At 33.1% G+C, this 21,108-nt stretch overlaps 3 protein-coding genes across 5 annotated transcripts in view; 2 read left to right on the top strand and 1 right to left on the bottom strand.

The window, feature by feature from the left end:
* Positions 1 to 4,054, top strand: part of LOC130635502 (uncharacterized) — a 99,798-nt gene extending 95,744 nt beyond the window's left edge. For both annotated transcript variants that reach the window (XM_057444841.1, XM_057444839.1), the window contains exon 9: positions 2,920 to 4,054. In XM_057444841.1, coding sequence (XP_057300824.1) covers positions 2,920 to 2,958 — 39 coding nt within the window. In that variant the 3' untranslated portion in view covers positions 2,959 to 4,054. The remainder of the gene's footprint in view (positions 1 to 2,919) is intronic.
* A 1,217-nt stretch (positions 4,055 to 5,271) lies between these two features.
* On the top strand, positions 5,272 to 12,351 carry LOC130635504 (transcriptional coactivator YAP1-like). The gene is made up of 2 exons (XM_057444843.1): positions 5,272 to 5,656; positions 10,227 to 12,351. The coding sequence occupies exons 1-2, from the start codon at positions 5,301 to 5,303 to the stop codon at positions 11,017 to 11,019; spliced, it is 1,149 nt and encodes a 382-aa protein (XP_057300826.1). The 5' UTR covers positions 5,272 to 5,300; the 3' UTR covers positions 11,020 to 12,351.
* A 1,363-nt stretch (positions 12,352 to 13,714) lies between these two features.
* LOC130635505 (hillarin-like) overlaps positions 13,715 to 21,108 on the bottom strand; it is a 35,613-nt gene continuing 28,219 nt past the window's right edge. For both annotated transcript variants that reach the window (XM_057444846.1, XM_057444845.1), the window contains exons 2-5: positions 20,857 to 21,099; positions 16,969 to 17,210; positions 15,820 to 16,610; positions 13,715 to 15,338 (exon numbers count right to left, since the gene is read on the bottom strand). In XM_057444846.1, the coding sequence (XP_057300829.1) occupies positions 15,166 to 15,338; positions 15,820 to 16,610; positions 16,969 to 17,210; positions 20,857 to 21,075 (1,425 nt within the window). In that variant the 5' untranslated portion in view covers positions 21,076 to 21,099 and the 3' untranslated portion in view covers positions 13,715 to 15,165. The remainder of the gene's footprint in view (positions 15,339 to 15,819; positions 16,611 to 16,968; positions 17,211 to 20,856; positions 21,100 to 21,108) is intronic.

Consider the following 21,108-nt stretch of genomic DNA (forward strand, 5'->3'; position numbering starts at 1 on the left):
ATAAAAAAATTTTAATTTGGTTGCTATGGCCTTAATAATCATCTGTACCACAGATCACTTACCAATGTTTGCAAAAGTTAAAAAGTTTGCGTTGTTTTTGCACATGCGCAAACATTTCTGTAGGCAGAAAAAATAAACTACAGACCATAGTAATCAAAGAAATCCATCCAAAAAAAGAAATATTTTCTTAACGCAGCAGTTTAAATTGGTGAAATTTTTTAGGAAGAATTAGTAAAATATAGTCAAAATTTAATTCCAGTTCCTCTTGGATCTTATGCTATCCCCAAAAATCTTTAATATTTATTAATAACCATTTTAGTCCTGCTTTTTTACCTACACAAAAGTGCGCGCATGCCCATTGTTCTCAAAATGAACTCATAACAACTACGTCACGCGGAAAGTGATCTATAGGAAGTAATTTGTTGATTGTGTATTCTAAGATGCAAAAATTTGTAAGGATTTTTTTGTTATAAATTCAAGGTGACGTATTGAGGAAGGATCAATTCTCTCGTAGAAACATGTTTGCAGTTTTTAAAATACCTAACTCTCTGTGAGTGTAAATGTCCTGCAGAATTTTTTTACCTTACTTATTGCATACCTAGTTATTTTGCTTGTCTTCTAAAGGAACCTTGGCGTACCTTGCGAAACACCTCAAAATTGCCAAAACAGCTTGAAAACCTTGTGGTAGAGCGTTCGCTTCCAGTGCGGGAGGTCTTGGGTTCAAACCCCAACCGAGTCATGCCAGAGACTATAAAAGTGAGAATCTATCCTTTCTGCTTAGCGTTCAGCATGAGAATAGGATTGATATCTTAGGCGGTTGTCTAGTTGAGCGATTGTTGTGCTTGCATGACTTTCGTAGCTCAAATGTGAGCTTTAAATGCGCTAGGACCCCTTTGCAGGACCCTTGTTGATAGCAGTACCAATAGGAACTGAAGAGGCTATCCTGGGTAAATAAATAAAATTTCAAATTTCAAAATACCCCCGGTTAGGTTATACAGATAATTGCTATTTATTTTTAAGCGCTTCGATTACCCGATAAAATCTTATGTATGACTTAAGGCCTAGATTACACTATTAAGCACCAATTCTTCGTCAAGATTTTTCCGTGCGTTTTTACTACTTTGTTAAATTATTTTAAGAACCCAATCACGTATTTTTACAATAGGGTTTTATTTCCTGCTTACTGGACAAGTAAATAAATAATATGTAAATTTAACGCATGACCTTTATTTATTTGTTCCGTTTTATGACTCAGCACTTTAAACCAAAATAAAAATTAAACCGATTTAGCAGATATTAAACTGAATGCGTATTCAATTTTTTCGTAACACGTTTTAGCAATCTCTTGAGAATCAATTTGCTAAAAATAGTAGATGACGTCTACGCAAATCTAATTATATTTTATCGCGTTGAATCCGTAGAAAAACCAGATTAAAACGTAATTTAGGCTTACTAGGGAAGGGGATAAAAAAGTTGAAACAAAGAGGTGCGTACGTGTTTTTATATGTGAACGGGTGTGTCTGGCTGATTAGACACCTATTTAAAATAATGGATAACCACTGAATCATACTACAATTGCAGTTTTGCTTAGAAATTATTAAAAACAGGCGGGCATCAGTTACAAAACATTTTCCTTCCTGTAAGGGTGTTTATGCTTGTAAGAAAAAAGAAAAAACACGAAGTTCTTTTCTTACTCTTCCATGTAACTTTGTTTATTTCTATTTATTAACTTTTTTTGTTACTGCGATAAGCTAAATCATTAAAAATAGAGTTTTGTTAAAGTTTCTGGTTGAGAGAAGGGAAAAACACTTTTACTATTGATGTCGTGTTACGCATAATTTATATTTGCATGCTTCATGTTAACGAGGGCAGAAAATAAAGCGATTTTTCCTTTATTTGTAGGTTGTTTTTGAGACATTTGTTTTATAAACTTTTTATTCAGTCATTAAGATTTTACATCCATTTGCAATTTCTGGGGAGTTTTTTTGCCTACTATGTTGCTACAATCTTTGTGTCTCTGTTAATTTCAACGTAGTTCATCAATATTTAGACTATAAAATCTGAACTAGCAAGTTTCAAAAACGATCTTTTTCATCATACCTGGGATAGAGTAACTTTAAAAACATCACTTCTTTGGAATATCTGATTATTTTTATAATAAAAAAACGCCTTTTAAATTTCTTCTAAATTTGAGTCATGTATCGCTTGATGGACACAATAATTTCCTTAAGGCGTTAAACGTGTTTTCTGATGAAAGGAAGCAAAGCAAAACGCGTCGTGTGGGTTGATATGTTTATAAGGAAGTGTCAACTGATGCCAGATTTTTCATGCTTGATTTTTTCATCAAAGCTTGTTTAATTGCCCGTGAAAATGCTGATACTTTTTCTCGTGAAGCTGAACAAGGATGATTGCTATATTGACTTTTAAATGATAAATCATAAATTTGATTAGTGTGGTCGATGAAAAAAAATTTTACAGCACCACGTGACAAGTAGAAAACATTAACTTTAACTAATCAGATTGAGTTTTTTCAAAACCATAAATCTAAATGCGTTGAAAATCAGGTTAAGCTGTAGTAGTCTCTTTTAAAAAAGTAATTACATCTTTAGTATCTAAATACGATATTTAAACTACATATATTCATTTATCACTTGTAAACCCTTGCAAGGGTTTTTTCTCTCACGACCAACCCAGAAGAGGAAAATCTTACGTAAAAAACTTCTAATTTTCTTTTCTGACATTGCAAATTGAATGGTCAGCTAAATTTTTTATTAAATGTTTTTAAACTTGCATCTATGCGATTTCAACTGTTGTACAAGTAAATTAAATGTGCACCGCCTGATCACGTTTTTTTCTATATGTAATTGTCTTACCCAAATGACATTATGCTTCATATGTGATTTTTTTGTTTTGTTATAGTATAGTCCCAGTGGGCACACTTACAAACCTATACATTAATGACGTCATCGAAAATGGTTTTTGACACCAACAAGTGATATTGTATTGTACTGATATTGTCTGGATCTCCGTTATATTTCGAATGTATATAATAGAATTGTAGTATATGTTTAAATTTAGTCACCGTGTGTGAGTGTGATGACGTCAGTGCGTAGCGATGATATCGTTTGGATGTTGAGTGGTTCTTAAGCTGTCGTTTTCTTTCTTTTGTTTTGTTAGACGTGAGTATTTTAATGACTGATTTTCTTGCTTTTTACAAAATAAACAGTGGGCATACTCCAGCTCATTAAAAATGTAAAAATATTCTCTTGGCGTGTACGGTATAATCGTTTTTAAAAACTGTGGTAGGCTGAACTAGTGTGACGTCGATAATTAAATAGTAATATGTTGAAAATTACCATTGATGATAGATCAATAAAGCGTCCGATTGGTTCTTAATTGCGTCATTTTTAACCAATTATATTTCTCGATTTCTATGTCAGGTAATTATATCGGAACATTGTGTCAATGTTTTTTTGGTGTTACTGCTGTTGTCAACCTCGTTCCCAGGGCTCTGTTTCTTCTCTCCGTTCGAGATTGTCAGAAAGAGAAAGAGAGCCCTGGGGACGAGGTTGTTCTGTTGTTTTTTACTAGTTTTGTAAGAGCTACCCTCGTAAGTGAGAGTTAATTTAAACTGCTGCGTTAAGTTAAAACCTAGAGCTTGTCCAACTTGAAAGGTGATTTTTACAGTCTCTATTTCGTTAGCATGTTTTTTTATGGTTCAATAATCTCTGTAATGGAGCTGATTTTTCCGGGAGTTTTGCGCTGTCGTTTCTTGTTTTGATCAATGCTTTCTTGATTAACTGGACGGAAGGAAAATAAAACGGGAAAGTGGTAAAAACACGTTTTGTAATTCTGTGCACACGATTTGACAATTCACAACAATTCTGATACCCTTGACAGCTTTTATCACGCGTGCCTTTATTGATTGTTTTTGTTTTGATATTATAGCTATACATTTTTTTTATTTCTGCATTTACACATCTTTATATAGCGTATATTATTTAGCTTTTTTTTGTTGTACATGAATGTATATAAGTAGAATCTCGTGGTAACATTAAAATTTGTGTTTTTTAGCGAGTTAGAAAAATGTTTGACAGACACTTTTCGAAAATCGCGGGCATTTTAACATGCTGAGCCACGTTATAAATTTAAGTTCTCTCTCATTGGACAACATAAAAGCGTTTTTGAATCGAATGAAAAAAAAATAAGGTCGTTGAGGAAAAATCTAAATATTCGAAAAAGTTGCAAAAAGAGAAAAAGCAACATCGAATTGTGTGGCGTTAGTATGTAAGGATGAAGAGCGTACTCGAACAAATTAAGTACAAACTCGATCCAAGCTTTCCCCCCCACTCAGAAAGTCCACTTAGAAACAAACGAAATATATGGCATATGACTAAGTGAAACCATCTACAAGGACTAAGTGTGTGAGGTTAGTTCTTTATCATCGGAAATAATGCGAGAAGTGGTTTATTAGAAACTGCCCACAATATTTGGTAATTCGGTTAAGCTCAGCGTGATGATGACGAGCGCTACATTCGCTGTGTTTAAAAATTTCGTCGGTTGAAAAAAAAGCTTAGTTCGTAAGGTTTTTTTTAACAATAAGCAAATGGGAGGAAAAACATTTACTTATCTAATTCTTGTGAATTTCAAGTCGTTGGCTTACTTGATTGTCAGAGGAAGTTTAAATTCAAAAATAAGCATGCGTAAAACATATTTTGAGAGTTAAGCCTGGTTTTAAATTTCCGTATGCTTTTCAATACCTTATAAGCAACAAAATGTGCATCCACAGATATAAACTTTACCTGGGTTTCTCATAGATAAGTCGACGACGGAAAAAATAGCGCGCAGTCGATTAAAAACTTGTTTTTTGAATGCCACGCAAAATTGCTACAGCCAACAGGACTTAGAAGATGTTATGTCAGCATTCAAAAAGGTCTATGAAAAGTTTACTCTTAAAGCACGAGGATATACATTGCGTAATTACTTTATTATCTGCTTTTCTCCATGTATGCCTGTATGATTATATTGTCAATTATTTTCGTCACAGTAGTCGTCAACGCGCGGGAACAGTAGTGATACGTTCGTCATGGGTTTTTTTATCGGATAAATATTCGGATCACCCGGGTTGCATTATCTCCATTATATTATAAAAACAGGTCATCTCCATTATGCATAAAAATATACAGAACAAGATGGTCGTGAACTAAAATGAATTGGAAAGGATTAAAAGTCAGTTTAACTCGATTGTGCATTTGAATTTAATTTCGATAATATTTATTTATATATTTAGGTAAATAAAAATGAATACCCAAGTTAAAGGAAATTGTGTTATTCACATGAAACAAGATTCCATGGAGGATTTAGAGCATTTGTTCAGTACAGCTGCCATGAAAGATGGAGCAGGAGGACCAAGACCAAGTTTACCTTTCCGAATGAGAAATCTACCTGCTTCTTTTTTTCAACCACCACCAACAGCTATCCATCATGGTAGATCTCAATCAGTACCAACAAATATTAGTCAAATAACACAGGATCAAAATATGCAACGACAAAATGCAGCAGTGTTTCAAAATGGCATGCACCAAAGAAAACAATCTTTAGAGGACTCTCTTTCTCCAGGATGGGAAGCAAGAACTCCAAATTCTGGACAAATATAGTATGTTTTCATAATTTTATTTTTTAAACAATTTTAATTTTGACTAGCTAGTTGGGTTAAAATTGTCAATCATGTTTTAATATTAAGGACAATCTAAATAGGAAGGATATATAAGACTTTTAAATAACCACGTTAAAAAAAGTTGAGATGGTAAGTTCGACAAAAACGAAAAATAAGATTAAGTAGTGCTAAGTGGTTTTGTGGTCCTGAAAAACAGATTAACTTTTGCTAATCAAAAAGATGACAAACAACTTGTTTTTGCAATGAATTCAGAAGGCAAATAAAACATACTTTCGATAGTGGCCTTACCTGGTCACAAAGGCATTCAGTAGGTTAAAAGGGGAAATTGTAAAGTTGCTCCATAAATAAAAATTTATGCTAACTATGATAGGTGGAATATCTCTGATACATCTCCCTAATTTTCCTCACATGTCTTGAGTTAACCTAGTCTATGGTAACAATAACTTGCCCATATTGAATCGCCATCAAGGAGAAATGTGAATCTAAAATAACTAAGAGAAATAGCTTTAATATATTATAAATCAATAAATATAAATATGTCTTTACAGCTGGAAGCACCATGGTCCACATGCCATTGCTTCATCGTTAACCAGGGAATTCCACGAAGAAAACAACACGCGTGCTACACATCGCACGCGTAAATCTATTTTACAAAATTTGCGCGTGCGTTTTTTCGATTTTTTTCCTGGTTTATTTCACTCTTATCAGTCCCGTGAGTGTTCTTTAAGTGGTGTAAAAGTGCTAAATATATCAACAAAACACCTTGGTTCGTTGTAGGAAGTAATTTATAATAGGTAAATAACATATAATTAGATTTAAACAGTGGATGAAGAGACGCTGACACGTGCCACACGTTGCACTTACTGCAATGGTCTGCCATTTTGTTTGTAGTGCTATTTATCCCCAACCTTGTTCCCAGGGTTATATTTTCTCCGTAGGTTATCCATTATCTATAAAAATGGTAAAAATGGGAGAGTTTTGTTTGTTAGCTTTTGGGAGACGGCTTGTTTGGAATAGTTTAAAGTTGTTTTTAGATTTAAAGATTGTTCTTTAGATTTTTAAAAGTAAAACAAGTATATTATGTTCTTTTATACAGTTAAGAATTTTAAAATAAAATGTTCAACATTTTTTATTTTACGCAAGTAAAGAGCGTAATTAGCGCGTGCGATGAATCACATGCCTGAATAGCTGTTGCACTTGTGTGGGCGCGTGCGCGTGCAATCGCACGCGTCTCATGGAATTCCCTGGTTAACTGTTATTTTGTTTCAAAAACCATAAATGATTTGCAACAACAGTTTTTCGATTTGAAAATTACAAATTACAACCTGCTAATTCTAAACCTGTTGCCGTCTAGAATCTGACCAAAAATCTTTTTCACAACTTTTGCAAAACCACAAAAAGATTCATGGGTAAAAAATCCTACCATTAGCATTAGCCTGTGGATATGGATAAGCAGGAATTGATAGAACTATTGTGAAAGTGTTTTAGAAAATGGATGGTGTTGTGGTAGTGTTTCAAGTTAATCGTTAAAGCTTTTATTTTTAGTGTTAATGTGTTATTTGCTTTAAATGTGGCGCTGTAGAATAGTGGTTATAGTTTTCATACTCTGTGTGGGAGACAGGGGTTCGATTCCTCTTGTCGGCAATTCAACATGGGTGAGTGAATGTTACCATAGCCCTGGGTTAACCCGAACCATGTGAGGGAAATTGGGGATATGGTTCCATGTGTGGGCCATTGGATGTTGCCAAGAGTTGTCTAGTAGAGTGCGGGCCCTAATTGGGTCTGCGTAGCTCAAAATGAACATTAAATACTCTAGGAATCTCCATCTAACCCATGGCACCTCCTGAAAAAAATAGACAGGGTCAGTATATCCCTCCATATTAGTGAAGCTAGTCATGTAAAATATGCACATCTATCTATCTAAATGTAATTAAATTATTGTGTAGACAAGCTGTTTCACAGTGAGAGTATCGTTTAGAATTATTTTAGCTGATATTTGATAATGGGAATAGGGGGGGATAATATAACTTCATAGCAAAATTAATTCTGAAAAGTGTTTTATTTGCCTGGTAGCTTTGATTTTTATTAGTTTTTAAGTCAGTCTGTTCTTTTTGAAAAGTTTTGAATAGTATAAAGCAAACGTTTATTGAAATCAGTCAGATCTGACTCTCAAGTCAGTAAACAAAGATCAATACATACTTTAACTATGCCATAAAGATGGATATAGTATATAGTATTTCAACGTATATAGTATTACAACATATATAGTATTATATGCATTCCATATAATACTTACTAGAGGAAATATACATAAATAATATTAATATTGTTCCTACTTATATATATAATTTTTATTAAGCATTTTACACATAATTATACTTGGATAGATTTCTAAAAACAAGTTTTCAATTAACAATTTGTTAATTATCAGTTGCCATGGTAACATATTATTTTCTAGTGTTACCTTATTTAAAATAGATCTTACACATGTATAATATTGTGTTTATCACAATGATAAGTCACACCATAATTAAAAGGTTAAAAAACTTCTAATAAAAATTTCACTTAAGTGTAAATTTAATATTTGAGCATCGTTTTTAATAATTCAATTGGTCTGTTTTGATTGTGCTGTGTTTGATTTTCATATGATGTGTTTCAAAATATGAAAAAGCTGTCTAAAAAGTCTTGTAAGTAAAGTAGGGAAAACTGAATTTTATTAAAATATTGTAATTTTTGAAATTTATAAGGGTAACACAGTTTTGCATCTGAGCAAGTGATACGTACATTTTGACGCAGGTTGGATAATAACTGAAATAAAACTATATGGTACTGTGGGCAAGCAACTTTTCATTTTGCATTTCATAAATTTCTTTGAAATTAAAATCTGTCAATGTTATCATTTTGCACATTTCTGTGTACAACATGTCACCCTTTAATCTGGTATGTTGACAATAGCACATATTGTTTAAATTTGCTGTCGACAAAAAAAGTAAAGAAGTAGAACTCTGAACTCAGTAACATTTGTTTATTAATATATTTTACTTTCACCTTGGTCAAAGGTCAAATTCTGCTATTAAAAATGAGAGATGGTATATCAAAAGCACATTTTTTGAGTTCACCTTAAAATAAAAATGTAAATGTTCCCTTTGTTTAAATCTTTAAAATCTTTGAATTTTAGATTTGCTTGTACACTTGATGTGAAGTAATTAATTAAATAAATAGTTTATTAGAAAAACTTTTAAAAGATTTTTCTTGTTTTGTTTTTGTTCTACAGTTGTGGTTTATTCCGATTACTCATCTAAAAAATGTTGATTTTAAAAGAATTTCTAAGAAATTTACTATTGGAAAAGAACAAAGTTTTTATTTCAGTAAATGCCAAGTAGAGTACTTTTGTTATTAAAAATAAAATTGAATTATCAAAAACCAAAAGAACACATTTTAAGCATTAAACCTTTGCGTTAACCTTATGGCCTCCATAAAGACTATAGAGATTGGAGACTCTGCTGTGCTTTTTTCACCATAGAACAGAATGTGGCCTTGCGCTCATGAAACGAAAAAGTAGGGAAGCAGTTAAAAAATCAAATCAAATCTTCCAAATATTGTCAAAAAGACATTTATTCTTTTTAAAAATTTCAATAATAAAGGGTTAAACCATACTGGCTGCAATAGTTGTGTGACAATCTTGGGGGTTGCTTTATTATCACATGCAAGCATTGTGCCCACGAAAAAAATAGAAAGGAAACTTTTGCAGTTGCGGGGTTAATCTTTGTATGCAAAAGTCTTGCTTAAGAGAAAATAAGATCCAAGTTAAAAAAATTGTGGAAACTTGTTCGATTTTTTAAAAAATGGCTGCCAAACTGGTAATAGGCAATAAAACTCAGTTACAGTAAAACAACTTGCAGATATGTATGTACAGACCTTGTAATAATTTTTGACCTAAAAGGTTAATACACAAGAGGCTTTGTTTTACTTGGCTAGCATTCCCTCTTCAATGCCAGGTTCGGATGTTTTTTTAAAGTTGCCACACCTAAAATCTCCTAAATAACCTAACAAAATTAAAACCTAAAATTTTCTAAATTACCTAAATTTACAATCAAAATATTGATGCCTCTGAAAGCCTCCTATAATTGTTTATGGTGACATTTTTACATTAACCTTTAATGAACCTTTTTATTATAATAAAAATTAGAACCCAGTCTTTTTTATTTTGACGCGCTTTTTTCAAAAACAAAGCTTTTGTGGAGATATAAACAAAGAATATAGGTATTTAGAGATAAATTCTTGTGTTTATGTGTTATTTTTCGGGTTTATAAGTTCAAATACAAATACGTAGTCGAAAAAAAAAAATTCACATTTTTAGATTACTTCCCCTTTAAGCTCAAAAAAGGGTTAAGAATGTAGCTAACAACTTAAAAAATCAGAAAGGTTGAAAAAATCTTAAGACACTTAAAGAGTGAAAAATGAACAACAGTATCACTTTATTGTAAAAACAAGTGTATAAAACATGCGTGCATATTTTTATGCTTCATAAACATTTTTACTATTTCAGCCATACCAACCAGAATCCGTCATGGCAAGATCCACGAAAAGCTCAATCCATGACTATGTTACCATCAAGTCCGCAACCACTGCCTGAAGGTTGGGAACAGGCTGTTACTCCTGAAGGTGAGATTTACTTCCTCAATCACCGTACAAAGACTACAAGTTGGTTTGATCCTCGCTTACCCAGACAAAATCGAAGTTCCACCTCAACGCCGATGAACCATCAAAACCTTCGTTTCTTTCAAACTGAGAAGTTAACACGGCACCGTCAGATGTTGGAACAAAGAGAGTTTATGATGCAACAGCCACGAATGCCTGGGAATGTAAATAATCCTCAACTTGACCCGCTCTTAAACAGCAACTCTATGTTAAACAATCTTGTACGTGAAAAATTTGCCAGTCAGTCAATGAATCCCGGCGTTGGAATTCATGCCCGTGGCGGATCTGTTGATTCCGGTTTGGACGGAATGGGTGCATTTTTAACGCCTACTTCCTCAGATCCAGATGGGATGGGAAGTATGGAAGATTGTGATATGGAAGGCAACCAAAAAATTGGTAACAATCGTTTTAATGGCAATAAAGATGGCCTTCAAAATCCGGAGCAGCTCCGGCTAACTCACAACAATCGGTTACCAAAATTTTTCGATAGCATGCAAGGTACCAATGTTGATCTTGGGATTTTAGAAGGTGAAACAGAACTTGGTACAGGATTGGAAGGAATAAGTTCCGAAGTCCTTGGCGATGTTGATATGTTATTGTCGCCTGCAAATAAAGATGATGGATTTTTAACATGGTTATAATAGCGTTAGGACTTGGTATATGTACATATGGAGTATCTGTCTCACAGACCACAACATTAGGTTGAGTGGAAGGCTGTGGCAGTGTCTTGCTGTATAGAGTGGATACATCAGTTGGAAGAAGAAAAGGCAGGTGCCACAGAGTACATCTCTACCGTGCCGAGGAAATACATAAGTGCTGCGACTCAACAGCTATCAAAGCTCCAAGCAATTTTAGTAAAGTTTATTCAACAGGTGTTTCATGAACAATTATCAACCTAGTTTGGTTAACAAGTTTATACTAATTTTTCTAAGTGTTTTATACTAACAATGCGTTGCTATACGTCATTTTTATCCATCTGGTTAAGATCTGAGCATTTCCACTTTGCTATTAAAAATGTATTTTAGGATAACCATTATTTTTTTACTAATTTTTATTAACCATGTAGATTTCAATGACGTCATAATTTTGCTCATTTTTTGCTCACTGTGTTGACATCTTTTGGCTCATGTCATTTTATTCAGAAATAAAATTGTTCTTTTGTAATTAATGTTTTTATTATTATAATATTTTTTTAAATTATAACGAATTATTTTTTTGCGTGTCTTTTTTGATAGCGAAATTTTTAATGTTTTTTTACGCAGAATTATTTTTTTATACCTGTTATTCTTTATATTTTCTTTCTTGCATGTTTTCATCAAACATTTATATTCTCACTAGACAATACAGTCATAAGGAAAACGAAGTACAACCCTATAAATTTTGTACTTAAAGTCTTTATATTTTTATCTGACTATAACTGTAGAGTGCTATCTAAACATTACACCGACGAGCTATACTCAACCCTTAGTTGAATTATGCCAGCTGTTAATGACCGTCATTTACGATGCTGTATGTAGCGAAAGTAAACGTATCCACTCCCGCACCTTTTAAAACATGTCAATAGAGTCTTCGCTTTTCATTTGACGAGTTGTAATACTCGCTGTGGTCCATGTTTTTGTACATCTTTTTACCGTTTATATACAAACCCGACTAACAAAGAAACGCAGACAAATGATTTTGTCCAATAAAGTACTGCTGGATTCATAATGCAAATTGGGATGGTAAATACAAGGAAGGCGCTTAATCCCGCCCTTGTTCGCTATTTTTTGATATTAAGCAGCTTGGGTTATATCCATTTATATTTTGCTACTTGTATTTTTTATTTATTGTTTCATTTCTACGCACTTTTTTCAAAATGTATATATAATTACAATACCATTCTCTTATAACTTGATATTTTATAGGAATCGGATTATTTTTGTTGGCTCTTCTATGTAACGTGGTTACGTGTAATTAAACTTGAATTTCTTTTACTTCATCGATTTTTATGTTTTGTCTACATTTTAGTTGCCTCGCAACGCCAAATTATCTACTTGTTTGCCGCCTGATGCTAAAAAGTATGCGGGCGAAAAAAAGGCGCTAAAGCTGTCAAAAAGCGCAGTGCGTTAAGAAGCAAATAGTCCTGCGGACGAGTCTGCGCGTTACTTCTGTAAGTAAATATTTTTTTTTCTTGAGAGACCTGAAATAATTTTTTGGTGAAACAATTTTTCGCAATTAAAAGTTCTTACGGAAAAAAATGTGAATTCATGTTTGCGTTTGAGACGCTTATCAAATCTATTGCAGAACTTGAAATTGTACATATATTATGCGAAGGTTAACGAGGAGAGTTTATGAAGTTAACATAGCAATTGTTACGGAGATATTCCTCTCGCACATTTTTCTAGTGAACTCACTGAAGTACTCATTTTTACAGCGAAATTAATATACTCTTCTTTGAACTCCTCATCGGCAATATTATCTGTTAAAATGCAAACATGAGCCATCTAATGGGATGGACGAAAATGCACTAGCAATCATTAGAACTGATTCTTTACGAAACAAAAGTATCGTTGGACACGTCTCACAAAACATGTTTATTGTTCTTGAAAGTTCCAAAAACTTTTCTTTATTTTTGTTTGCCCAATATTTTTATGAGAATATATATCTTGGTATAAAATTAGCGTCAATTTTTAAAAATCTGCGTTAAATAAAACTGGTTGTTACTGAACCCATTCTCAAAATATGAAAATATCCATTAACTTTTGTCTTGAATTTTCTGTTTAGCATTTCATCAACGCCTTTCGTAAGTCAGTTGAGTTACCTTATTGGTATGAAATCTCCTTAATTATTTTTTTAAGTTGCTTCAGGTATTCGTGTTAATTTTCTTCGTGTAAATTTAATAAAATAGGATATATTGCATATCTCTCTTATTTCAAAAACAGAGCAGTCTAACGAAAAAAAATAAACATACAAGTCGGCTCGCAAGAACCTAGGCGCTGGGGAAAAGCACCTTGGTGATGCAATGTCACTAGATAGATAAAATAAAGTTTAATAAAATTTTGTAATTTAGCCACTTGCATCTAAAAATAGTTTTTCCTGAGCATGGCCAAACGCAACGCTACAACGTAACCTCAGAAAGGGATTTAAGTCCCACGTTGTCTGTTTTAGATCAATCCTACCGTATTTCCTCAAACTAAGCGCCCTCTTATTAGGGGCGCTTATTAGAGGACGGCGCTAAATAAAGGAAATATGGCATTTTTTTTAAATCGCGTAAACAAAGATATCAAGAATTACCGTAAACGCCCTAATAAACGCTCGTATATTTATTATTTTCTTTTCCAGATTTTTAAGGGGCGTGTATTCTAGTATTAAACAAAGGTCGTTTCTTAAGCATTATAAGGAGGAGCAGGAGGGCGTTGAAGACGGGCGGCTACAGACTTGGCGTTACTTAGAGCACTTAGACATTTAAAAAAGGTCGATATTTTTTTGATATAATCAACTCCTTATAAATTACAAATATATTTATATAATTACACTCTAAACATTTGGAGTACAAACAACTTTTCTAAAATATCATAGCGATAATGCAATATCTGGGCTGGGTTGTAGTAACAACTATGTTTACAAGGTTCTCATTAAAACAACAAATAATTTATAAAAAAATACATCTAAATATAATTTAAAACTTTAACAGAACGATAAGAATTTTTATGCTCACGTAAAAATATTCTAGAAAATTCTCTTAAATTTTGGGAGTTTTTGTCCATTTTGTCAAAACTCGCTATCCCCGAAATTCAGTAAAATAAATCCTCGCAAATTTGTCATTAAAAAATTTTAAAATTATTCTGGAAAATCTCGAAATTGAATTGTTGGAAAATATTAGCACTTCGCGAAAAGAATTTTTTTTGTTTCTTTTATAAAAGTTGTAACGAAAATTAATACCCTTAAGTTAGATAAGTTCCTTGAAGGAGTGGAAGTTTTAAAAACGGGGCATTGTTGTAGCGTAAACATACCTTTGCATGTGAACAAAGGTATGTTTTCACTTCATTAAAAAAATGAAACATGCGATGTAACAACATGTGATGTAACAAGCGAAGAAAAAGCTAGCAAGTTTTAAACTAATCCGTTGAATTAAAATAAAAAATTTATATAAAAAAAACCCTTTTATTTGTTTGTAAAAGGTTGTGTGTTTTATGGTTAACCCATTTTGCAACCCCCTCTTATTTGTTAGCATGATTTCTGAAGAAGCGATTAAAATTTGATAAATTTTCCTCATTTTTAGCTTTCTTTATGGACTTTAATGAAAAATAATGAAAAATTTGGTATAATGCTAAACTATGGTTCAGCTCCAAAATTAATTTCTTAGCCATCTTTTCTGCATTTTTTTATTATTAATTTTTAACGTCGTTTGGAAGACTATTTCTCATTCTAAAGTTTTACGGTGTTAGCCTTTTTATTTGTTCAGTAATTTATGACGACGTCGTCTTGGGCTAAATAACGTCATCCAATTTTTATCTTAATTGTCCTTCAATACGTTAACACTTCTGCCAAGCTTTGTGGAAATACGATGTCTTCTTTGTTGCTTTCAGAAAAAGTCATCAAAGGCTCCAACGTAATTAGAAAAATTACCCCAGAATCCGCTTTCTTGGTTTCTGATGATGCTAAATAGTTCTTTAAAAAATAATTTATGTAAAATAATCTATTCCCCATAAAATTTATCCCTGTTACTCCTTTGTCACAAAGTTTGTTTGATACGCATGCGCACTGACTCATGTGGGGTGGTGAACGATTTCTATCATTTAAAAATCTTATGTTTTATCCAACACTTGATATTCCAATAAACTTGAAAACGTGCTATTAACTTGTTTGTCAAACTTTGCTAATACTGACACCCTCTCTGTTCCTGCTTCCATGGTAACATCACCCTCCCACACAACGCCAGTTGTATTGGGAAGGCGAAGCCAACTCGATTTCTTTCCACCTAAAAAGTCAGCGAAAATGAATTGTTCAATTTACAATCTGTTTAGGGCGTAACTTCAACTGTATCTTTCTTTACACCCTGTTAGAACTATAACGCCATCCTTCCCTGGCGTTATTATATGTTAAATTTCAAAAGATAAAAACCTGTACAAGTAATCGTGTCAAAAACTGTTAAAGTCATGCAAATGTTAAAGTAACGTGAGTCGAAAAAAATTTTTTTCGCAGCTGTGCAGATTTTAACAAATGAAATATTTTACATTTTCAAAATACAGAGTTTCGTGAGTTTGAAATTTGTGAGACAAGTTTATGGGAGTACAAAATGATACAAATTTAAGTGGTTAAAACTAAAGTTAGTAATTTTATAATTTTTAATTCCATAAAGATTCGCAAACAACCGCGATATTATGTACCGATTCCAAATTCGACTTTGAAGCACTACATAATTTGTACTACAAATTTGATAAAAAACTGGAAAAACTCACCCAGACATACAGCCATTTCAATAATACCAGGCAACGATATCTTGAATGGATACGTCTCTCCAACGTATAATTGCCCCTCAGTAGGAGAGTGTAAATAAAACCCAGGACTCCATTTTTTGTACTGTTTCGGGTAAACCGCGCATATTTCTTGTTCTTTTGCGCAGTTTATTACATAAGAAGAAATGACAGGTAACTGGTCCTTCTCCTCCGTATTGGCTTCACCAGCAAATAGTTTCAAGTGATATGCTCCTTTCGATGGCAAACTGACTAAAACGTGGAGAACTTTTTCTGTTGTGTATGTATGAATGTGATTATCTATAGCCTTGGTTGCGCCTTCTTTTATTAACTTCCCTATGCACTTTATAGGTATTTCTCTCTCGATTTTATATTTCATGTGTATTTTACCATCGCTGCAATTAATCGTACCATTAGTATGCGTCACAGCTTTCATTTTCAATCGAAAAAAATCCGTGGAGAACTTAGCTAAGTCTTCGTAAGTCTTCAAACTGATTGGAGTATCCAACAGTTGCCAGTCAGAATTCTCCGGTAAATGATCGTATATAAATTCTTCAGGGTTTGTTAAGAAAAAATGTTCGTTGTATTTTTGTATGAAATTCTTGTTGCTATCAACATAACCAGCTGACCAAGTTGAATCCAACAGCCACCATGAGTCTGCTAAGTACACAGCATTCCACGCATGATTGGTATTTTGATCGCTGAAACTCGTTCCAGTTACGTATGAAAAACCTTTTGCCCATCCGGTTATAGTTTCCATTCTCAAGCTAGCAAGACTACAGTTTGAAAAAAAATATATATATAGTGACACGATGATAACTGACAGGTGGATTTGTGGTAGGGTGTTCGCCTCCAATGCAGAAGATCTTAGGTTCCTACCCTGATGATGTCATGCAGAGACTATAAAAGGGTAAATTTATCTTTTATGCTCAACGTTCAGCGTGAGAATAGGGTTAATATATTGTTGTATTGACAATTACTTCTGAACATAAAAAATAATTATAAAGACTGCAGTAGGTTGGCATGACAACATGAGAGTCGATTTTCAAGAACTTTAAACGAAAAAAGAATAGAAATGTTAGCCCCGCCGAGAGAAGAAATTTATCTTTGTTGAAAAACAAAAACTAGACTTACTTTGTCATATATTTGCACACATTCGCATACCCTGAACAAACAGCTTTTCCAGTAGCCAATACATTCTTTGCGTCTACGTCAGAATGTTTTTGATTACTTGGATTAAAATAGGAATCAACATCATATACGATATTGTGTGTTACCCATGACCAAATAACACGCAGTTTCATTAAATCTGAATCTTGAAATGGTTCAATTAAAAACTCAACAAGCTCTTTACCAGACAACTCTGATGCAGGCGCCTAAAATAACATTAAATTTCTTGTTTTCATGGTCCTAAATCAAACAACATTTCCACAGGTGTATATCGTGTAACATTTTTCAGAAAATGGGTACAAAAAAATCTCAAGCTCAAAAGGAGAGCATGATTCTTTCCTAACTCAATCACCTTATATTGTTAGATAGATAGATAGATGTGCATACTTTACATGGCTAGCCTCACAAATATCGAGGGATATACCCTGTCTATTATTTCCAGGAGGGGCCATGGCGTAGATGGAGAGTCCTAGAGTATTTAATGCTCATTTTGAGCTACGCAGACCCAATTAGAGCCCGCGCTCTACTAGACAACTCCCGGCAACATTCAACGGCCCACACAGTGTGCCATCTTCCCAATTTCCCTCACATGGCTTGGGTTAACCCGGGGCTATGGTAACATTCACTCGCCCATGTTGAATCGCCGTCAAGAGGAATCGAACCCCGGTCTCCCGCACAGAGTACGAGAGCTATAACCACTAATCTACGGCGCCACTTAAAAGAACACAAAATAGAGTTTGGAGAGCAAAACCGAAAAGTTTGTGACAAATATCCACCAGTTACCTATACAATATGTTTATTCAAATAATCTATTAAAGGCAACTTTTTTAATATGAACTGAATCCCACAAATGTATTGCTTTTAATGATATTGAAACAAAATGGTAAAATTTATTTGAGACTAAAACTTTTAATCTTGATGGCAGGAAAACAAATTTGGCATAAAAAAAATAGTCTACACTATTTAGACTACAAAAATAGTCAAATTTTGAACTAAATTGTAATAAATAAGGAAAGAAGTAAAAAAAATTATATAGAAAGAAAATATACCAAAAGCTAATTTCAGAACATCTTTGTTTGGAAGTTGATCTTTGCATTTTAAGGACTTCTTTGTTAATATGGACGTTTACAATCATGGAAAGCAGATACAGAATTTCTTGCTAATAAACATTTTAATGTGATGTTTTGCAGAGGACATTTTTGCTAAGCCACCACGTAAAGTTTTTCACCGATTAAAAGGTTTATAAAGATAGAAAGAAGAATCACAAAAAATAAGAAACCATGATTTTTTTCCTACAAATCTTCATCTTTAAACCAATAAAAATTGTTGCAAATGGGTTCTGATGTTATATATCCTTAATAGATGAAATCTTAGAAACAATTGCACTGACTTTAATATTAGAATTTGCAAATGTCAGACAAAAAGAAGAGAGGTAAGAAAGGATGATATATATAGAATATAAATCCAAATACTTGAGAAGGACTAAAAGAATTTCAAATGAAAAATTATCACAAAGAATGCTTTTTTTATGACACAAGGCGATGGCATCCAGACTGACACACTACATAAACCCTGAACAGAAAAACAATTTTACGCAGATACTTTTCCAACAGCCAGCACACCACAGCCCATCATTCCAGCCCATTATTCCAACACCTTTAACCATAATCCACCCAACCATTATCAGAACTGATGAACAACCACAGACCATAAACATCACCAACATACCCAGCTAAGGACTCCATCGACTACTTTACTTTTACGAATTAAAACCTCATGCAGTTACTTCAAAAATTTTATCATTTTGGCCTTATAGTCCATTTTCTATGCTAGCATAGGCTGGGTGGAGTATAATAATGACCCTCTTCCTATCTGATCTAGACGGTGTTAGCTCGAAAGACATAACAATAACAAAAATCAATTATTAAAATCAATTATTTATCAGACTCTCTGAAACATGGACTTACAACAATCTAAATACAAAATGTTTCATGCAGATAGTTCCCGAAGAAAAGCAAATGGTAAATGAGCAACAGGCAGTAAAATTGTTACTGAATGTACGCATATCAAAGCAATATTCTTGACCTAGTTCTTTCTAACAGTAGCATCATCCCTACAGTTCGTTCTATGTCACATCATCAACTTGTTCCAGTTTCCACTGTCTACAAAGACAACAAAGTGCCAATCAAGTTAAGAATGAAATATGGATGTGCTATGATAAATATTCACCTATGAATACACACCATCCGGATAAACTATCTGAGTTTATCACTAAGATATGGCTGCACATAGTGTATAGGGTTCGTCTGCAGCTCCCAGTTTTGGGGACCGCGGATCGAATCCCGCTTACTGCTTGGCAGTATGTTAGTGATGAACAAAGTAATTCTTCTTCAATATGACTTACACGCATTATACTCGCCCGTCATGATCAGAGGTCTAATCTGGGTGAAGCATTCTCTGTTAAGAATGAAATACGGATGTGTATGATAAATATTCACGTATGCCAATCAAGTCATCGCTGAACTTTCGAAGTGATGATGTAAACTAGGAAAACGCAGACTAAATTCCTTTAAAATTAAATGTTTGAGAGAATTTATTTCACTACTCTAGAAAACAGTTTAAGCAATTTTTTAAACTTTTATACCATCATGTTAAAAACATTACACCAATTCAAAAAAACAGCAGCTGGTAAAATACCAAGGGAACGAAAAATTTTAATGTGACAAAGATGTTAATAACTAAGCAAATTTTAAGAATTGTCTCTCCTCCTAGAAAGCTATACTTCTCTAAGGAATTTGTAGAAACTGTATCTTTAAAAAATCCTATAAAAAACGATAAAGCAACACAAAAAAAATTAGCAATGAAATCCATTAGAAAAAATGCTAAATAATTCTTTAACTATGTGAAAAAGCACATGTCATGCTAATGATAAAAAAAACATGTGAAAACAATCCTCAAAGATGGCTGAAATTCTATCTGAACATTATTTTTCCCAAAAAAATGACATTACTGAACCTACTCCAACTACAAAAACTAATGTTTACAGAAGAAGACATTAAAGATACAAAAATAAATTGTCTTTAACTTCTTCTCCTGGTCCAGATAGTTTTCTAGTAGTTGTAGTTTGAACCAACTACTTCACTACAATGACACAATTGTTACATTAATTTGTGATGGTAATAATGTAGATTTATAAAATTTATTTAGATTTTGCAAATGCATTTAATATTCACATAAAGTCTATATTAACAACATAACTTTGGCAAGAGTTTGCATACAAGGAAAATGTTAGATTGGATAACAGTCCTGGTGAAAAGCCAGATTAAATCGTTTGTGTAAACAGTAGCATCTCTCCAAACAGCACTTAAAAATGCGGTATCCATTCAGTTATATACCACATTTAGGTATTAGGGCAAACAAACTGACCCTACTCAAAAGCAGTGCAAAAGCAGTGACTTACCATGAAAAAAAAAGTTAAGGCTAAAATACACGCTAAGGTTAAACAGACCGTTTAGTTGTGAGAAAAACTTATACGTTTAGTTACTGGTAATAAAACTCTCTTAACACAAGTAGAACCCGAAAAATATGCTGAAATATATACTTAGTTTAAACAATATATAGCTCATTAATTATTCTGGTAATTTAAATAGAAAAAACTTAGCAAAAGTTGAACATGTCCAACTTTTAAAAAACTTTTAAAATGGAAAAAGGTTGTACAACTTTTCTGTTCACACGCTAAGTTTTTTTATCCTACATTTACACGGTCTATTTAAACTGACCGTGTATTTTAGCCTTAAGTTGTCTGTAACACTTAAAATAAATATTTTACAGATTAATACTTAAATTTTTTACCTGAAAAACCCTCTCATCAGCTTTCTTAAATATTTCAACATTGGGAATCAACTTCTTTTTTCTCTGTTTGAAGCTTTCGTTTGAAACAGACTGTTTTGATGAATACATTTCTAAGTTTTCGACCCTTTCCACATGACCATGTAAAGAAGATTGTGTTCTGCTAGAGGTATCATGGTTGATATGGACCACACTACTGACTTTTGATGACCCGCAACCCATATTTAAAAATGCATGTGCATGTTGCTAAAATTA

The sequence above is a fragment of the Hydractinia symbiolongicarpus genome, chromosome 3 (genome assembly GCF_029227915.1).
Source record: "Hydractinia symbiolongicarpus strain clone_291-10 chromosome 3, HSymV2.1, whole genome shotgun sequence".
NCBI lineage: Eukaryota > Metazoa > Cnidaria > Hydrozoa > Anthoathecata > Hydractiniidae > Hydractinia > Hydractinia symbiolongicarpus.